The 21654-nt window shown below is 45.1% G+C and overlaps 1 gene segment (V, D, J or C); it reads left to right on the top strand.

Annotated features, from left to right (window-relative positions):
* The first annotated feature begins 1933 nt into the window (after window positions 1-1933).
* LOC133114672 (Ig kappa-b4 chain C region-like) lies at window positions 1934-4796 on the top strand. The segment is given in 3 exon segments: window positions 1934-1945; window positions 2624-2753; window positions 4254-4796. Coding segments are annotated over 3 exon segments (459 nt in total).
* The last annotated feature ends 16858 nt before the right edge of the window (window positions 4797-21654 follow it).

Below are 21654 nucleotides of genomic sequence, written 5' to 3'. Positions count from 1 at the left end.
GGAGCAGCTGAGCAGCACAGACACTGTGTCTGTGAGCTCACATTGTGCAGTTTGCTCAGGCAGACCGTTGGCACACAACCGACCAGAGGATTGACTTTTCCTCACTGAGAAAGGGACAACTGGGCCAAGTGAAGCCCTCCCTCCTGTGCTGACGATGCACACAGTTATACGAGGCCCTTTCACACAGCTGCTCACAGGATTGGACAGGACTGCATATCAGACTGTAGTTTCAGCTCTTTTATGATGGTGCTGGAGTATCAGATCAGAAGCAGCAGTGATGCTCTGACTGGTCAGGGTGTGTAACAGCAGCCTGTGTAATGTGTGCTGGGAGTGTTCTGGACAGAGTGACTCACTGTTCTGGACTGTGTGCTGTCCATTGCTGCTGGGCTCTATGACAGCTTGTGTTAAACTCCTTTACAATTGATTAATCTAGAAATGAGTATTTTATGTCAGAGCACTGCTTCAGAATAATTTGCATCTTTTACCTAGGGAGTGAATATGAAGCAAAGATATTAATTATTCCCAATTACATTCCTAATCAATGGTTTGGATGAACTGAAATTGGAATGTAGAGCTGGATGTTTTTCGTCGAGAACCAGACAGATTTAATAATAATCCCCCTGTAGCTCTCAGTGTTACAGATCAGTGCCTCCCCCGTCAGCACCTGCAGTAGTTCCCAGCTGCAGCAGTGCAGTCTCTGTGCAGTCTGACTGAGGGAGGTTTTTGTATGGCTCTGTATCACTGTGTGAACGGCCAGCTACTACCGATGTTATGTAAACTCTGACAGTAATAATCTCCTGCATCTTCAGCTTGGACTCCAGTGATTTTCAGTGTAAACTGAGTCCCAGATCCACTCCCACTGAAACGATCAGGAATCCCAGACTGGCGAGTTGTGGCGACATATACCAGGAGTTTAGGAGCCTGACCAGGTTTCTGCAGGTACCAGCTGAGGCAATTGCCACTGTAGACACTCTGACTGACTCTACAGCTGATAGAGACAGTGTCTCCCTGCTGAACAGCCTGAGCTGATGGAGACTGAGTCACAACTATATCTGCCATTGATTCTGTTAACAAAAACAAAGAAATGGATGTTAATGCACATCAATATTATCAAACACTGTGTCATATTCTGATACTTTTTATTAGAAAAAAGACACTGTTATGAAAAGAGATGTAATGTGAAAAGTTAGCAAATAACATTTAAAATAGAACCAAAATCCCAAGTAAAAAAATGTTTTATCTTGCTCACCCTGAACAAAGAGTCCCAGCATCAGCAGCAGTAGAAAAACTGACATCATCATAATGCTGCCTGTGTCAGTGTCTGTGAAAGGACTGGACAGTCACTGATCAGTACTGGGGGTCTTAAAGTGTGTGGAGCAGTGAGGCAGGACAGGTATGCAAAGCCCCTTCCTCTATACAAATACTGTGACACGCAGTTAGAGGAGCTCTGATGTGTGAACAGCAGTGGGTCTATAGAGGGCTGGGACACGTGCACTATTCACTGCTGTTTTAACTGAGTGTGCTGCAGAGACTGGATGCCCCACCCAGATCTTTTCTCTCTCTCTCCTGTCACCTCCCCCAATTCCCAATGTCTGCAGCACCATGGACAGCACACACAGGCCAGAGTGGAGCAGCCCAGAGAGAGCTCTGTGATTACACCAGTTACTCAACACCTGGGAGCAGCCCGGACTGAGCTCTGTGATTACACCAGTTACTCAACACCTGGGAGCAGCCCAGACAGAGCTCTGTGATTACACCAGTTACTCAACACCTGGAGTGACTCTAGCAGCACCTAGAGGCTCCCCACTGTCAGATAAAAGGGCCACTGCCCACAGCCTGGGGCCCTCAATGTGGGACTGCTGCACTGAGGGTGTGTGACCTCCCCCACAGATGCTGACCCAAGCCTGGAAGCCTGTGGCCCTCTGTGAACCCCATGAAACTGCTGGTCTGTTCTCACCTGCACCCCCTGCACTGCAGCTGAAGACATGGGGGAACATAAACCCTTTTTATTTTTCTTAACTGCTTGATCTTTCTGTTCATCAAATACACCCACAAGGCCTAATTTTATCTCTGCTGTTGCTTTTTCTTAGCTGCCTCTCTGTTGCACTCCCAACATGCGTGTAATGCTCAGGGTGTAATGCTGTCTATGTGTAATGTTCAGGAGTTGGTAGTTTTCTGAATAATTCATCAGACACTGTTTAGCTTTAAATTCCATGTTTTTTTTTGTTTTGTTTATTTTCTCTTGCTGATACATATTTGTTTATTTTACATTTGCAGCATATGAATTGCATTCTATGTGCTGATTGGTTAATTGGAAGTGATGTCATGTGGGTCAGGTTTCACACGGACACATTTAGGGCAACAAGTTTTTGATTCTCCATTGGATCAAAAAAACATGGAATTTAAACAACAGCTAAACACTCAGCATTGGCTCACATTTATATGCAGTTTGGAAACTCAGCACTTGACAAATTCGCTTTGATGAAAAAATAAAATAATTATTTCATCTTCTTTGAGGTCAAAGATAAAAACAAACGTTTAATTAATGAGGAGAACCCTGTATCCACTTCTTGATCAGCTTTCTGAATTTCATCTTAACGGTCGTTTCAAAATTGTCCAGCAGGGGACTTACGAACACTGCACAGTCGGTCGGATCAACCATCTGTACAACTGGCAGGTTTTTGTACAGCCAGTTAATCAGACTAAACCACTGTGGTGGACTTTCGGTGGCGGGACCAAACTGGAAATCGGCAGTAAGTTTCTACACAATAAGACTTTTCAGGATTTCCCGCAAAAATAGGTGGACATACGATCAGTTGTTTGAGGCTACATTCATTTTTATGAAATGTTTTGCAAATTGGGAGCATTGTATATTTATATCTTATTACAACCGAGTCAGTCGTTAAAATAGACAGAATTTGAAAATTTGAAAATCTCAAGAGAGTAAGATATATTTGTGTAGGATATGTCTAGCCTCCATAAATAGTTAATGGTGTGCTCAAAATCTGCGTGAAGTCAGAATGAAAAAGGCACAGGATGGCTGTGTGTCTTGAGTGAGAGGTTTTTGTACGGCCGGTGAATGAGTCTGTATCACTGTGGCGCACTTTCGGTGGCGGAACAAAACTATCAATTGGACGTAAGTAATTTCTCTTTCAGACACATCCATATCGATGTTTTTGCTTTCTTTTTTTAATATTTTCTCATTTTCCGACGTTCGATGTCGTGAGTGAATATTTTTTATAATTATCGTGAATCTTAAAAACCCGGAGTCCTTCTAAGATTAGCCATTGATTTTAAATTATCTTGCCCACAGAAACGCTCAGTAGAATCGAATATGCGTATGATGAATAAATTCAAAGGAAATGTTTACAAACAATTAGTTGACTCGTTGAAAAGCGTCGTGAAGTCGGAATGCAGGGACGGCAGTGTCTCTTGAGTGAGAGGTTTTTGTACGGCTGGTAAATGATTCTGTACTTTGGGTGGCGGAATAAAACTGTCAATTGGAATTAAATAATCTCTCTTTCGGATAGGCTTTGTCCATATCTATGTTTTTGCTGTATTTTTAAAATATAGGCTACTGCAATTTTCCGACGTTAGATGTGGGAAATTAAAATGTTAATCTTCCTGATCCGCGAGTGAGCAAAAAACACGAATAGTAGAAGATCGGCAATTATTTAAAATCATTTTTAAATTTCAGGAGTTCATTTCGTTGGTTCACTCGGTGCGCTCAAAGCGGCTCTGAAGCATTTTGAAGTGTAGCCAGATGTTATTTGTGGCACATTAAATTAAATAGAATGCAATACAAGTCATGATTTAGCCTATCCATCGTCATAACGGTACTATTTTAAATACTAAATGCACATTACTAAAACTTAAAAAACCGAAATCAAAGAGTTATTCATTTTACATTGGCTACTATAAAATGAAATAGGATCATACACTTGAAACATGTTATGGTTGATTTGCTGATATAATTCGTTATTAGAAATTAAAATTTAATAATATTTGACCGCATTATTGGATGAAAAAAACATTTTTTAAAATATTGTTGTCGTATTTAATGCGTATTTATTTAGTAAATGAGAAGGACTCCAAAGAAACCTTATTCTGTAGTTTTTCAGATCATAATGCTATTATCTATTAATACATTATGTTGTAAGCATAAAGTATAAATTGTATGGATATGGCAATGAAATATCAGACAGTTGGAGCTGTGTCCACTCTCTGAGCTCATGTCTCTCTGTGTCTCCCAGGTGACACAGTTCCCACCCTCACAGTCCTGCCCCCCTCCAGTGTGGAGCTGGAGCAGGGAAAGGCCACACTGGTGTGTCTGGCCAACAAGGGCTTCCCCTCAGACTGGACTCTGCGCTGGAAAGTGGACGACGCCAGCTGGAGCTCGGGCGTGGCCGGGAGTGTGGGGGTCCTGGGGAATGACGGCCTGTACAGCTGGAGCAGCTCGCTGACTCTCAGTGCGGGAGACTGGAAGAAGGTGGGGTCACTGACCTGTGAGGCCACAAAGGGCTCCCAGTCTGCCCCCCCTCAGACACTGAGGAGAGCCCACTGTTCTTAGTAGGCCGGGTGGAGGCCCAGCTCACACACTCTGATCACACTGTTTTTACCCTGTTCTGCCCTCAGCCTCTCTGCTCCTTACTGCTGTCACACTGAGCTGAGCCTGTGTGTGAATCCTTCCTCCAGCCTGAGCTTCCAGTGCTAATATCTCTCATGTGCTCTGCTTGTGTTCATTAAAACAAATATGCACACATGTGCTCTTATTTGTGTTTGTGTGGTTTTGAGAATAGCTGTTAGATCAATTTCATTGACATAATAAAAATTATTTGAAGAATTACTGTGTCTCTGGCAGTTATTATAAAAATGGAGGTTTGTGCTTCTGATGATCCTGTGATTTTGGGGGTTCCCTTTCTCTGATTAAATCATAATTATATTCTTGGCACTGAAAATACTTTTACAAAACACTCAAAAATGAATACGAGATGAAAATGATAGAAGTAAATTGTCAAAGAATAGATATTTTTGTATCATTCATCCATTAATTCATTAATTCATTCATATTAATTTCCAGATATGAAGTGTTGCTGACATAAGTGTCTGGAGAAACCACACAGAAATGCATGCTGGGTGTTCTTTTCTTTGAAAATACTATAATAATTACATGGATTGCTTTGTCCAAATAAAATGATAATAGCACATGATCTATAAGAAATACCCCAGCTCTGGAGGCCTGCTGAGAGGAGCAGTGATGTGTGCAGCGTGCTCAGAGCACTTCTGTACAGCAGGATGTGTGCTCAGCTCACACTAACCCCCTGGGGACAGCCCAGACACCTGGCCACAGTGCTGCTCTATTCTGAGATTGAGTCAGTCCCACTGAGGGACAGCAGAACCAGCCTGCCCCGCCCTGCACATGCAAATCTGAGTTTCACTCCCACTGCTCACAGTTTCTCAGCCCAAAATACCCAGCCCTGAGACAGCTGTTTGAACATGAGGAGGAGGAGGGCTCATTTCTGTAGTGAGGTGAGAAAGGGAGGGGGCTGTACCTCACACATGCTTTAGCATCAGTCTCAGATTCGAGATTTCATGTCTGGAGGTTGGGTTTTGTTCATTCTCTTACCTCTGATACATCAATGTCAGCACCAAGGGCATTCATTGTGCAAGCAGAGAGGTGTAATAGAGAGCAGAGGCGGTCACCATCTAAAGTAAAGATGTCAATGAATAATACTGCACATGAATAATCTTTATGTCCACATGAATGTACATAGAGATGCAGTAGAGATAAGCAAGATGGAAGTACAAGTTCTAAAGAGTCTTGAGACTGAAATAGGCTGCTGCGTAGATCACTCTGTAAATTCTCCACTCGTGGTAAGTGAGTGAGCACCATAGTCTCAGATTGACTGTGACTGGCTGCCCTGCAGGGTCAGTCCACATTGGCTTTACGTCACCCAAGGGGTTTATAGGAAGGATTCAGCCAGCAGGGATAGCAGCGTTCATTGCAGGAGCGCCCCCTGTTGGCCGTCTGGGTGCCTGTGGCGTGCTCTCTGCCCCTGTTCTGAGCATGTGCAGCTTGTGCCTGCAGTGTGAATAGAAGTGTGTGGCTGGCGTTGGGCGTTACTTTTGGAAAGGAATTTGTATGTGACCCAGAGTAGCTCCTCTTCAGCACAGAGAGCTGTGTATTCAGGGCTGTTGCTTATTGTAGCAACAGTAGCTCTCTGTCTTCCTCCTGTGGTTGGAGAGTGTAATGGCAGCTTTTGTGGTGTATGGAGAGAGAGCTCTGGAAGCAGAACCCATAGTGGTTCCTCTACAGCCAAACAACACTGCATTCTGGAGGATTTGGGGGACAGGTCAATCCTGCATTACATATTCAAATTTGGCGAAAATGATACTGAAAATAAGTCTTCCATAACCATGAAAGTGCCTCCTAAATCATGACTACAACAAAAAATAATGCTTTCCCTTACCCAAACATCTAAGATAAAGAGAGAAATATCTTTTGGTGTATCAGTGTTTTTCCACGACCAAGGGTGAAAGTGCGGTTAGTGGAGCTCATGGAGCTGAATGTGGAGTTTGGGAAAGAGCAGGAGGAACACTGCTGGGGGTGGGAGAGCATTCCTCCCTCCCTGTGCTCTTTATCAGTGGAGATCAGATGTGGCCTCAGCTGCACTTACACTGATGAACAAGTCTATGATTCACTGCTGAACTGAGACATTTCTCTGCAACCAGTAACCTCACCAACCTGCCCCCAACCCGCACCACCCCAAATCTCAGGCCCTGAATTCTGATGACATTTCTGAATGATCTCTCAAATATCTCATTGATTATTTACAATACTTTCCAAAGATGCTTTACGATTACAAGGAATGGATTATCCCAGAAGGCATCAACGTGATCAACGTGAAATGTTTTTAAATACATTTTGATTAAGCCCTGGCCAAACCTTTAATATGTTCAAAAATTTAATTCAACACATCTCATGTGTGGGTATAAGAGTCTAAAACCCCATCTCTGGTACAATGGCCATAAATTTCAGTCTTTTGTTCGATCTCTGCATATTTTCCTTGTCCTTTCAAAGTGGTGATCGAGCTCCTTTTCCTTTTGTTTTTGTTTTTTAGGAAAGATGAAGCAAATTGATTCTGACCAATACTTTTATCTGAACTGTGTTCCTTTCTTTAAAAATAATGACGGTGAGACGGGTGCGTGGGGGTTGGACCCAAAATGCACGACTCAGAAACAATAGTAATATAAAGACCCCTCAGGGCTTTATTCGGGACGAATCCCAGGAGAGTAGTCAACACAAGCAAAGTCCATACACGTAGATCCAGCCAAACAAAAAGTAAACAAACAAAAAGCACGGTGCCGAGGGAAGAGGCAAACTCGTAGTCGGTAGACGTGCAGGGAGGTCCGGTAGCAGGAGAGCTGTCAGCGGGGCAGATGAACAGACGGACGGCAGGCAGAGGCGTAGTCGTGGACGAAGCGGGAGTCGAAACCATGAAACAATCAGCGAAGCAAAAGTACAAAAACGGTAGGCAAGGACGAAGTCAAAAAACAAACGATGGTCACAAAACAGAAATCAATAAACAATGGTCGGTAAACAGGCGTGGATCGTAACGTGTAATCAAACAGTAAATAATGCTCAAGAGTTGCGTGGTAAACAGAGGCAGATGCTCAAGAGTTGCGTGGTAAACAGAGGCAGACAATTTCGCAGTGAACAGTTGCGCGACTGGGCTATAAATGCAGGTGTAGACAGGTGTAGACAATTAGTTAGAGCGTAGCAAGGAAATGGAAAACAGGTGCGATGGATGACAAGTTTAACAAGGAGATTAGTAATCGTTAGTAATAAACCTATCCTGCCCTAGCATTAGTAAATTAGTAAATGACATGCACGAGAAACGTAAGGTAACATGAACACATGATTCGTTTGTTAGTCTCTACCCAATCCTGATCTAGCGTTAGTAGTTTTAGTAAATAAACAAATAGAAACAATTAGGAAGTGAATGACAGAAGGAGAGAGAGAGAAAAGGCGGAACGCAAGGTTTGCGGAAAAACATGTAAAAGTGTATGCATAAACCGTGACCAGTTAACGTAACAATAAACATAAATCAAAACATGACACAACGCGAAACTAAGACGATAACCACTAAACATAACCAGGAATATAATCGTACGAAAACATAACTAGACATGACAAGAAAATAAATCGTAACGAGACATAACTAAACATGACAAGAAAATAAATCGTAATGAAACATAACTAAACAACATGACGAACCTAGACTAACATAATACATGAAGACACTACGTGACTAAGACAACATGAATAAACATAAAACATGGCGAGACAGACCTGAAGCGTGACAGGACCCCCCCCTTAACGACCGACTCCTGGCGGTCCTTGGAATTTATCAGGGTGGTCACGATGGAAGTCTCTGATGAGCGATTTGTCCAGAATGAGACTGGGAGCGACCCAGGAACGCTCCTCAGGGCCATAGCCCTCCCAGTCAACCAAGTATTGCACCCCACTGCCCCTCTTACGAATGTTCAAGAGTTTCTTAACAGTGAATGCAGGGTGGTTGTCAATAATGCGGGGGGGAGGTGGTGGGGGATCCGGGGGACATATGGGGTGAGAGGATACAGGCTTAATACAAGAAACATGGAAAGTGGGGTGAATCCTAAGTGAAGCAGGGAGTGAAAGTTTAACAGAGGAAGGGTTGATGATACTGTGGATCTTAAAGGGACCAATAAAGCGGGGTTGCAATTTGTGGGAAGTGGCTTGGAGGGGAATGTCCTTAGTGGACAGCCAGACGGAGTCACCTGGTTTGTAGGCCGGAGTTTGTGGGCCCCGGTCGGATACAATGTCTGAGGGGATTCCATGGATGCGGAACACTTCCTTGATAAGTACCTCTGCAGTCTCTTGGGCAGTGGGTAACCCTGGCAGGGGGATGAAGTGGGCCGCCTTACTGAATCGGTCCACCACAGTGAGGATGGTGGTGTTACCTTCGGAAGGGGGAAGTCTGGTAACGAAGTCCACGCCGATGTGGCTCCAGGGTCGGCTGGGCACAGGCAGAGGTTGGAGTAGACCAGCCGGGGCTTGGTGGGAGGCCTTACTTCTGGCACAGGTGGTACATGCCTTGATGAAGCGTCTGGTGTCGGGAATCATGGAACTCCACCAGAATCTCCTCTTCAGCACCGCCAAGGTGCGGGTAAAGCCAGGGTGGCAGGAAAGGAGGGATGAATGGGCCCATTGCAGCACCTGTGTCCGAGTGGCTGCGGGAACGTATAGGCGTAATCCGGGGTTGGGCCTAGGATCGGGTTCCTCCCGTAGAGCCCTCTGGATCACCGACTCGATCTTCCAGGTGACGGACCCCACGGTGCAGGAGGCCGGAAGGATGTTCTCAGGAACCTCACGCTCAGGAGTTAAATTGGCGAGAAAGGGCATCAGGCTTAACGTTCTTAGAACCCGGGCGGTAGGTGAGTGAGAAGTTGAACCTCTCGAAGAACAGTGCCCATCTGGCCTGTCGGGAGTTCAGCCTCTTGGCTGTCTGGAGGTATGCCAGGTTCTTGTGGTCGGTCCAAACGATGAACGGCTTCTCAGACCCCTCCAGCCAATGTCTCCACTCCTCCAACGCCAGTTTGACTGCCAGCAGTTCGCGATTTCCGACATCATAATTCCTCTCCGCCGGGGACAGCTTCTTGGAGAAGAAAGCGCAGGGGTGTAGTCGGTTGTCCGCGGCCGCCACCTGAGAGAGCACAGCTCCCACCCCCGAGTCGGAAGCATCCGTCTCAACCACAAACTGGCGGGTGGGGTCGGGGTGAACCAGGATGGGAGCGGAAGAGAACAGTCTCTTGACCTTGGTGAAGGCCGTCTCAGCTTCGGGGCTCCACCGGAATGGCACCGCAGGGGACGTGAGCTTGGTTAGAGGGGAGACCACTTGGCTATAAAATCGGATGAACCTTCGGTAGAAGTTGGCGAATCCCAAGAAGCGCTGGAGTTGCTTACGTGAGGTGGGTGTGGGCCAGTCGGTGACCGCCAGAATCTTCTTGGGATCCGCCCTGATCCGTCCCCTCTCAAGGATGAATCCAAGGAACTCAACTGTGTCAGAGTGGAAGACGCACTTCTCCGCCTTGATGAACAATCTGTTCTCTAGAAGTCTCTGTAGCACTTGCCTGACGTGGTTCTCATGATCCTTGGCATTATTAGAGTGAATTAAGATGTCATCCAGGTAGACGAACACATGGCGGCCCAACAAGTCCCGAAGAACGTCATTAACCAGGGCCTGGGAGACAGCAGGAGCGTTGGTGAGGCCGAATGGCATGACCAGGTATTCAAAGTGTCCGAGAGAGGTGTTGAAGGCGGTCTTCCATTCATCGCCCTCACGGATACGGACCAGGTGGTAAGCGTTGCGGAGATCCAACTTGGTGAAGATGGTGGCCTCGTGAAGTGGGTGGAACGCGGAGTCCATCAGGGGCAGAGGATACTTGTTCCTCACCGTGATGTTGTTCAGCTCCCTGTAGTCGATGCACGGGCGTAGGGAGCCATCTTTCTTCTGAACGAAGAAGAATCCCGCACCGACGGGAGAGGAAGATGGGCGAATTAGTCCGTTAGCCAGGCAGTCACGGATGTATTTCTCCATAGCCTCCCTTTCTGGTCTGGAGACGTTGTATAGGCGACTAGAGGGGAGTGACGAACCGGGAAGGAGCTCGATGGCGCAGTCGTAGGGCCGATGAGGCGGCAAAGACTGAGCTTGTGTCTTGGAGAACACTGTGCCCAGGTCATGGTAAGGAGAGGGGACCCTCTCCAGGGAGGGTTTGGGAGTCTGTGGTAGAGCTGGCACTCCCTCTGCTGGTGGTGGGGCGGAACGCAAGCAGGACAGATGGCACTTAGGATCCCATGCTTGCACTTGGTTAGAACTCCAGTTGATCGTGGGGTTGTGTTTCTGGAGCCAGGGTAATCCCAAGATGAGTTGGTCATTAGGGGACTGGATGACGCGGAACTGGATCATCTCCCGATGGTTCCCAGAAATGATCAGTTGTACGGGAATAGTGATGTGCGTCATGCGGCAGAACGTCCTTCCATCCAGCGACCGCGCATTCTCAGGGTGGGGTAGAGGGAGGGTGGGAATGTTCAGTTCAGACACCAGAACTTCATCGATGAGGTTGGCGTCCGCTCCAGAATCCACCAATGCGTTAACCCGGGTTGTTCCGTCGGGAAGAATCAGCAGGGTGGTGAGCGTGGGACGATTTTTGTCTCTGTCAGAACCCTCATGCCTGTCGACTGCTCTCACCTCTACTGGTCGCCTGGTCCTGAAGGAGCACCGAGCCTGGGTGTGACCCGGCCTCCCACAGTAGAAGCACGAGCCGGTGGTTCTGCGGCGTGCTCGTTCCTCGGTAGAGATCTTGGTACTGGCCCGGGACAGGTCCATGGGTTCGGGTCCCTCCAACTGCTGCTCCTCATGTCGAGGATTTGGCCCCTGCCTGGGGTACGGGTTGCCGGGAAGGATCGGTCTCTCCGACCGGCGTAGTCTGGCACGGTTGTCCAGGCGGATCGTGGTGCGCACGAGTTGGTCGAGCTGGGTGATGGGGTCCAGTCGCGCCAACTCGTCCTGGAGCGTCTCACTCAGGCTGGCCAGGAAGAGATTCGCCAACGCCGCATCGTTCCAACTAGTGGCCGCCGCGAGGGTGCGGAAGTCGATGGAGTGGTCTGCCGCAGTCCTCCGTCCCTGGCGCAGAGCAATCAGTCTCTGGGATGGCTCCTGGTCGCTGGATGCGTGTTGGAAAACCTTCCGAATCTCCTCGACGAAGGCCGGGTAACGAGGAGGAGATGAACCCCCGGTCCACACTGCAGTAGCCCAGTCCAATGCCTTCCCCTTCAGCAGTCCCATCACATAGCCTATCCGACGGTCATCGCTGTTGTAGGTCTGGGGCTGTTGCCTGAATACGAAGTCACATTGGAGTAGGAAAGCCTTGCACCTCTCAGGTTCTCCACCGAACCTCTCCGGGGGGGGTTGTTGGGGCTCCCGGAATTGCCAGGTTTGCATGGGGTTGAACGCTGGGGATGTGGGTGGGTGGGTAGGCTCCTCCCGTGGTTGTAGCAGGACCGCGACAGCGAGCTTCTTCATCTCCGCACACAGTTCACGAATCTCCAGGTGAAGCTCGGAGATTCCTTGTGAATGCTGCTGGACGATGGCTCCTTGTTCCTGGAGGGCGTGGAACATGGCAGTAGAGTCAGCAGGGTCCATTGTGGCGAAATTGTTCTGAGACGGGTGCGTGGGGGTTGGACCCAAAATGCACGACTCAGAAACAATAGTAATATAAAGACCCCTCAGGGCTTTATTCGGGACGAATCCCAGGAGAGTAGTCAACACAAGCAAAGTCCATACACGTAGATCCAGCCAAACAAAAAGTAGACAAACAAAAAGCACGGTGCCGAGGGAAGAGGCAAACTTGTAGTCGGTAGACGTGCAGGGAGGTCCGGTAGCAGGAGAGCTGTCAGCGGGGCAGATGAACAGACGGACGGCAGGCAGAGGCGTAGTCGTGGACGAAGCGGGAGTCGAAACCATGAAACAATCAGCGAAGCAAAAGTACAAAAACGGTAGGCAAGGACGAAGTCAAAAAACAAACGATGGTCACAAAACAGAAATCAATAAACAATGGTCGGCAAACAGGCGTGGATCGTAACGTGTAATCAAACAGTAAATAATGCTCAAGAGTTGCGTGGTAAACAGAGGCAGATGCTCAAGAGTTGCGTGGTAAACAGAGGCAGACAATTTCGCAGTGAACAGTTGCGCGACTGGGCTATAAATGCAGGTGTAGACAGGTGTAGACAATTAGTTAGAGCGTAGCAAGGAAATGGAAAACAGGTGCGATGGATGACAAGTTTAACAAGGAGATTAGTAATCGTTAGTAATAAACCTATCCTGCCCTAGCATTAGTAAATTAGTAAATGACATGCACGAGAAACGTAAGGTAACATGAACACATGATTCGTTTGTTAGTCTCTACCCAATCCTGATCTAGCGTTAGTAGTTTTAGTAAATAGACAAATAGAAACAATTAGGAAGTGAATGACAGAAGGAGAGAGAGAGAAAAGGCGGAACGCAAGGTTTGCGGAAAAACATGTAAAAGTGTATGCATAAACCGTGACCAGTTAACGTAACAATAAACATAAATCAAAACATGACACAACGCGAAAGACGATAACCACTAAACATAACCAGGAATATAATCGTACGAAAACATAACTAGACATGACAAGAAAATAAATCGTAACGAGACATAACTAAACATGACAAGAAAATAAATCGTAATGAAACATAACTAAACAACATGACGAACCTAGACTAACATAATAGATGAAGACACTACGTGACTAAGACAACATGAATAAACATAAAACATGGCGAGACAGACCTGAAACGTGACAGACGGATTTTAACAGGAACCATTGGATGTGCGAACGTTAACTTTTCAAGAAAGTGTAATGCATTTGAGAATATTAGAGTTATTATTGCACAAAGTAGTTCAGTGTTTTCGAGCAGAGGCCCTCAGTGTTACAGATCAGTGCCTCCCCCTCAACACCTGCAGTAGGTAGCAGTCTCTGTGCAGTCTGACTGAGGGAGGTTTTTGTACGGCTCTGTAACAGTGTGCGAATACATATTTACTGTTGATGTAGTGGCAACTCTGACAGTAATAATCTCCAGCATCTTCAGCCTGGACTCCAGTGATTTTCAGTGTAAACTGAGTCCCAGATCCACTCCCACTGAAACGATCAGGAATCCCAGACTGACGTCTTGTGGAAAGATAAATCAGAGGTTTAGGAACGTGACCAGGTTTCTGCAGGTACCAGGCGAGGTAGTTGCTGTAAACACTCTGACTGAGTGTACAGCTGATAGAGACAGTGTCTCCCTGCTGAACAGCCTGAGCTGATGGAGACTGAATCAGGACTACTTGTGCCATTGATTCTGAAAAGAAAATGGAAATGATTAACATGAAAAAAAAGTGTTAACATGAATGATTCACTCAAGTTGTTATATTACTTTACATTTGAAAAGAAAAAAACATTGAAATATTTTGTGAAAAATAACCAAACATCCAGTTTTTTTCCATACTGTAGCGTTGGAAGCTAAGCGGAGAGCCAGGGGCGACCAAAGGTAGAACCTTTTTTAACCGACACGCGAACGTGTCAGTCACTAAATCCCAGGGAGAACCGAAATAGGGATACCCAGCTAGGAACAGGACTTCTCCCGGAACAATGGGAGGAAAGGAAATTAAACAAACCAAACTTAGAAATCGTAAACAGAGAAGTAGCTCAAAAACGGCTAGAGAACGTAAAACAACCCTTAAATAACTAGGGCGATCCAATACTTTGGTACCGTGCCAAATAGCTGGGCACTGAGTGAAAACCAAAAGAAAATACAACCTAGCGAGAAAAGCTAGGCACGAAAATAAAAACCTCGAGGCGCAGCTCGGGACAAAAATGCAAACCAAAATACAACACCGGGGACAACGTCCCTCTACCATCGACTCACACGAGTCCAAAAGAAAAACAAAACCCTTGAGGAAGGCGCCAGCACACACAACACTTCCAGCTGTACGCCTTCCTTACCTTTTAGATATTTCTCCTTTTTAGCAATGAGAGAATTATCCACCAGCACCGTACCTGACTCGTATAGGGTTAGAGTCTACTGGGCGCTTTACCGGCTTTGTGCCAAGGGCGAACGGTTGAACACAAAAGCACAGAAACGAGTCCCTGCTGGTCTTAAATACTCTCCCGGGAGGTAATTCCCCTGGCGTAAACGAGGAACAGGTGGAAACAATAATCCTCGGCCAACTAGTGGCACCAGTGAGAATTACCTCCCACCATGACACATACAAAATCCATTTCAATGAGATCAGTGTCTCTCACCCTGTACAAAGAGTCCCAGCATCAGCAGCAGTAGAAAGACTGACATCATCATAATGCTGCCTGTATAAGTGTCTGTGAAAGGACTGGACAGTCACTGATCAGTACTGGGGGTCTTAAAGTGTGTGGAGCAGTGAGGCAGGACAGGTATGCAAAGCCCCTTTCCTCTAAACAAATCCTGTCACACACAGTGAGAGGAGCTCTGATGTGTGAACAGCAGTGGGTCTATAGAGGGCTGGGACACGTGTACTATTCAATGCTTCTTTTAATCTGTCAAACATTCAAATGTCAAAATAATGGTCTCTGAAAGTGAACTGTAATGGAATATGTGTACATGGTGAAGGAGGGCTGAAGTGGTAAGATTGTGTAAAACATTAGTTGAGTAAATGTACATGTTTTGTGTACTCATGGGAGTTCAGAAAGTGAAGGACCTCAGTCAGGCACATGGAATTATTCAGTTCCAGTAAAATGCATATACATTTAACGAGAAGTGAAGTACTGTTTCCTTGTATTTTTATTTTTTTATTATTCACTCTGAAACCATCTTTCTCTGTATTTAATACAGTTGAAAGAAACCAGCAAAATTATTATTTAGCCCTGGTGAAACCTCTAATATGTACAAACCCATTACATTCAACATATTTCACGTGCATGTTTAGTCTAAGACCCCATCTCTGGTACGATGATCGTAATTTACAATTTCAGTAATTTCTTCAATCAGTGCATCTTTTCCTTTTGGTTACAAAGTGGTGATAGAGTCCCTGTTCAATTTTTTGGTTTTGGAAAAGTTGAAGAAAACTGATTCTGACCAATTCCTTTGACTGAGGGGTGTTCTTCAATTAAATGTTTTTGCTTATAAAATAAAAACGGATTTGAGAATATGAGAGTTATTATTGCACAAAGTAGTTCAGTGTTTTAGAGCAGAGCCCCTCAGTGTTACAGATCAGTGCCTCCCCCCTCAGCACCTGCAGTAGGTCCCAACTGCAGCAGTGCAGTCTCTGTGCAGTCTGACTGAGGGAGGTTTTTGTACGGCTCTGTATCACTGTGTGAACACCAAGCTACCACTGATGGCATGCAAACTCTGACAGTAATAATCTCCAGCATCTTCAGCCTGGACTCCAGTGATCTTCAGTGTAAACTGAGTCCCAGATCCACTCCCACTGAAACGATCAGGAATCCCAGACTGGCGAGTTGTGGCGAGATATATCAGAAGTTTAGGAGCCTGACCAGGTTTCTGCAGGTACCAGTGGAGATAGTGGCCAGTGCTTGAGAGGTAGAAAACACTCTCACTGACTGTACAGCTGATAGAGACAGTGTCTCCCTGCTGAACAGCCTGAGCTGATGGAGACTGAGTCACAACTATATCTGCCATTGATTCTGAAAAATAAAACAAGGAAATGGATGTCAATGCACATTAATATTATCCAACACTCTTGAATATTCCGATACGTTTTTATGGAAAAAATGGCACTGTTGTGAAAAGAGTTGTAATGTGAAAAGTAAGTAAATAACAATTCAAATAGAACCAAAATTAAGTTAAAATGTTTGAATCTTGCTCACCCTGTACAAAGAGTCCCAGCAGCAGTAGAAAGAGTGACATCATCATGATGCTGCCTGTGTCAGTGTCTGTGAAAGGACTGGACTGTCACTGATCAGTACTGGGGGTCTTAAAGTGTGTGGAGCAGTGAGGCAGGACAGGTATGCAAAGTCCCTTCCTCTATACAAATCCTGTCACACACAGTTAGAGGAGCTCTGATGTGTGAACAGCAGTGGGTATTAATGGTAGCTTTTCTGAAACTATTTTACACTTTCATATCCATGTTACTGGTGAAATGTGACTGCATTTGAACTAAAGTTTGTTAATATGAGTTCAATAATACCTTCCCATGTTGTGTATTCAGATAGAAGTCGGACTATGAGAGATCAGGAAGTCAGTGCCGCGAGAATGATGCAAATACAATCCATCTGAAATGTGATTTAAGAACTAACAGTATTATGGTGTTTATTTCCTATTTGTCACCATGAACAAATACTTTCTTTATATTTGACACTGTAGTTTTCAGATGAGTAGAATGAGAGCCTAGTGTTAACACAGGGAATCCTGGGCTAACTGTAGAAGGCACTGGAACGTTTTCCCGTCATATTTTCAAAGGTGATTTTTTTCTGTTGTCCTAATTTTCTCTGTTTCTTTTCCGACACTGCAGTTCACTCACTCAGATTCAGAGACATTGTGATGAAGGGCTGTACATCCTGTTCAGGGAGTGAATTATCCCAGAATGCCTCAGGAACTGCTCATTAATATTAATGTCACATTGATCAAAGTGAAAAACAAAAAACCTTCTTTAGATCCTAAATTATTGGATGAATTACTCCTGGTAATCCCCTGAAAAGTACAAACACTCTCTTCAACATATTCACCATGTGTGTTGAGTCTAGGGTCCCATCTCTGGTACAGTAAACATAATTAAATTGCAATTCACCATTTCTGTTTTTTATTGAATCTGTGCATCTTTTCCTTGTGTTTACAAAGTGGTGAGTCGCCCTTTCTTGGTATGTTTTAGAAAAGATGAAACAAGTTGGTTCTGACCAATTCCCATGTGTAAAGGTTGTTCTCTCAATTAAAAATGTTCGCTTATAAATGAATGGATTTTATGGTTTGGTTCTAACATTCACATTTAGAGAAAGTGTGTTAGGTTTGGGAATAGGAGAGTTATTATTGCAAAAAGTAGTTCAGAGCAGAGCCCATCAGTGTTACAGATCAGTGCCTCCCCCCTCAGCACCTGCAGTAGGTCCCAGCTGCAGCAGTGCAGTCTCTGTGCAGTCTGACTGAGGGAGGTTTTTGTACGGCTCTGTATCACTGTGTGAACACCCAGCTACCACTACTAACATGTGCACTCTGACAGTAATAATCTCCAGCATCTTCAGCCTGGACTCCAGTGATTTTCAGTGTAAACTGTGTCCCAGATCCACTCCCACTGAAACGATCAGGAATCCCAGACCAGCGAGTTGTGGTGAGATAAATCAGAAGTTTAGGAGCCTGACCAGGTTTCTGCAGGTACCAGCTGAGGTAGTACTGATTGCCTGAGTAGTGGCCAACACTCTGACTGGCTCTACAGCTGATAGAGACAGTGTCTCCCAGCTGAACAGCCTGAGCTGATGGAGCCTGAGTCAGGACCATATCTGCCATTGATTCTGAAAACGGAAACAAATAAATGGATGTAAAAGAATATTAATATTTTCAAACCGCATGTAATATTTGGGCATATTTGAAAAGACAATAATGGCACTGTCGTGAAAAGAGTTAATGAAAAAAATAAGTTAATCAAATTTCAAATAGAACCAAAAATTGAAACCAAGTTTCAATTTTGCTCACCCTGTACATAGAGTCCCAGCATCAGCAGCAGTAGAAAGACTGACATCATCATAATGCTGCCTGTGTCAGTGTCTGTCAAAGGACTGGACTGTCACTGATCAGTACTGGGGGTCTTAAAGTGTGTGGAGCAGTGAGGCAGGACAGGTATGCAAAGCCCCTTCCTCTATACAAATCCTGTCACACACAGTAAGAGGAGCTCTGATGTGTGAACAGCAGTAGGTCTATAGAGGGCTGGGACATGTGCATCATTCACTGCTGTTTTTACTCTGTCAAACATTCAAATGTCAAAATAACGGTTTCTGACATTGAACTGATTGACACCCTTCCACTGATCAGTTCTGTGGCCAATTCTGCGCTCTCTTGTGGGGCTGCTTCAAACAGTCAGCACTGGCCAGGTCTGAGTTTAACACCAGACTGTAGCTTCCTCTCTCTGATTACACTGTAGTGCACCTACATCAGGTCTCATGAGCTCATTGATTCTTTGCATTCATTCTGAAAGATTCTTTGCAACTGCAGGGAGTGAATTATCCCAGAATGCCTCAGGATCTGCTAATTAATATTCATGTAACATTGATCAAAGTGAAAAAAAAACCTTGTTTTGATCCTAAATTACTGGATGACATACTCCTGGTAATCATCTGAAAAGTACAAACACTCCATTCAATATATTCACCATGTGTGTTGAGTCTAGGGTCCCATCTCTAGTTCAGTAAACATAATTTGATTGCAATTCACCATTTCTGTTTTTTGTTGAATCTGTGCATCATTTCCTTGTGGTTAAAAAGTGGCTTCCTTTGTATGTTTTAGAAAGGATGAAACAAGATGGTTCTGACCAATTCCCGTATGTAAAGTGTGTTCCCTGAATGTATGCTTATAAAAGTATGGATTTTATGGTTCGGATGATCTAACGTTAACATTCAGAAAAAGTGTATTACTTTTGAGAATAGGAGAGTTATTATTGCACAAAGTAGTTCAGAGCAGAGAACAGATCAATGCCTCCCCCCTCAGCACCTGCAGTAGGTCCCAGCTGCAGCAGTGCAGTCTCTATGCAGTCTGACTGAGGGAGGTTTTTGTACGGCTCTGTATCACTGTGTGAACACACCACCACTATGGTAACTCTGACAGTAATAATCTCCTACATCTTCAGACTGGACTCCAGTGATTTTCAGTGTAAACTGAGTGCCAGATCCACTCCCACTGAAACGATCAGGAATCCCAGACTGGCGAGTTATGGTGAGATATATCAGAAGTTTAGGGGCCTGACCAGGTTTCTGCTGGTACCAGCTGAGGTAGTACTGATTGCCTGAGTAGTGGCCAACACTGACTGTACAGCTGATAGAGACAGTGTCTCCCTGCTGAACAGCCTGAGCTGATGGAGACTGAGTCACAACTATATCTGCCATTGATCCTGAAAAGGAAAACAGAGATGTAGGTTAATGCACATTAATATTGATATTCTGGCATATTTGAATAACGAGTAATGGCACAGTTGTGAAAAGAGTTGTATTGTGAGAAGTAAGTAAGTAACATTTAAAATATGAGCAACATCATGTCAAATTTAACCAAAATCCCAAGTTAAAATGTTTAAGTCTTGGATCATCATAATGCTGCCTGTGTCAGTGTCTGTGAAAGGGAGAGGCTAGATCCACCCCTGGGGCCTGCATCCCCAGCATGCATTGCGGTCCCGAAAAATACCGAGTCCGACCAACCACTCGTCCCACGTCAATTGAAAGGCGTGACCGGAGGCAAATTCAAAGTAAAGTACTGCATATTGTACAGGGTTGGTCTACTTGTTACTGTAGGATAGTTAGGCTATATCTGTAACATATTTGTAACGGGGTAGAACTAGGATAGCGTTATGTTCTGTAGATTTATACCACGGAAGACAGAGCTATGTGTAGCCTATAGGAGCCTGATAGACTAGCAGTTATACATGCAACGTTACCACAGCCCGCATAGCCAGACCCATCTCCACACTTCGTTGCTGGAGACTCAGATACCCAGCACATATATATAGGCCAGCAGCCGTTTATTTTATCTTTTTTAAAAACGTTTTATTCTTATTATGCGGTCTAAAGAATCCCGTCTATATACCGAACTGCGCACATACAAATACGAACGAACGGGAGAGGCTAGATCCAAGCAGTGTCTCCTTGAAAAGTAAAATAAGTATAATAGCATAATTACAAATGCCTCCGCACATGCTATGTTGCTTAAATACAATTGGATAAGTGTGATACAGACCGTGGTATAAATATACAGAACATAACGCTATCCTAGTTCTACCACGTTACAAATATGTTACAGATATAGCCTAACTATCCTACAGTAACAAGTAGACCAACCCTGTACAATATGCAGTACTTTACTTTGAATTTGCCTCCGGTCACGCTTTTCAATTGACGTGGGACGAGTGGTTGGTCGGACTCGGTATTTTTCGGGACCGCAATGCATGCTGGGGATGCAGGCCCCAGGGGTGGATCTAGCCTCTCCCGTCTGTGAAAGAACTGGACAGTCACTGATCAGTACTGGGGGTCTTAAAGTGTGTGGAGCAGTTTAATACGCTTGTATTTCAACGACTGAAAATGTAGCAGCTTGGGGGAAAAAGAGCTGATCACAGAAACCCTTATTGCAGGTTTACACCAGGATTGATCTGTATTTTGGCCCTGATCTGTCTTTCCTCCATCAATGCTGGACGCACAGAGAAGCCAGCAGCCACTGATGTTCATTCAGCGCTGGAGCAGCTGAGCAGCACAGACACTGTGTCTGTGAGCTCACATTGTGCAGTTGGCTCAGGCAGACCGCTGGGACACAACCAACCAGAGGACTGACTTTTCCTCACTGAGAAAGGGACAACTGGGCCAAATGAAGCACACAGTTATACGAGGCCCTTTCACACAGCTGCTCACAGTACAGGACAGGACTGCATATCAGACTGTAGTTTGAGCTCTTTTATGATGGTGCTGGAGTATCAGATCAGAAGCAGCAGTGATGCTCTGACTGGTCAGGGTGTGTAACAGCAGCCTGTGTAATGTGTGCTGGGAGTGTTCTGGACAGAGTGACTCACTGTTCTGGACTATGTGCTGTTCACTGCTGCTGGGCTCTGTGACATCTTGTGTTCAACTCATTACAATTAATTCATCTAGAAATTAGTATCTTATGTAAGAGCACTGCTTCAGAAAGATTTGTATCCTTTACCTAGTGGGAGATTATGAAGCAAAGATATGAATTCTTCCCAATTAAATTCCCAATCAATGGTTTGGATGAACTGAAATTGGAATGTAGAGCTGCATGTTTTGAGTCGAGACCCTGACAGATTTAATAATAATCCACCGGAAGCTCAGTGTTTCAGAGCAGAGCCCCTCAGTGTTAC

The sequence above is a fragment of the Conger conger genome, chromosome 2 (assembly GCF_963514075.1).
Source record: "Conger conger chromosome 2, fConCon1.1, whole genome shotgun sequence".
In the NCBI taxonomy this organism is placed as follows: Eukaryota; Metazoa; Chordata; class Actinopteri; order Anguilliformes; family Congridae; genus Conger; species Conger conger.
The sequence above is the reverse complement of the archived record's forward strand: the minus strand, read 5'-3'. Positions and strand labels throughout refer to the sequence as shown.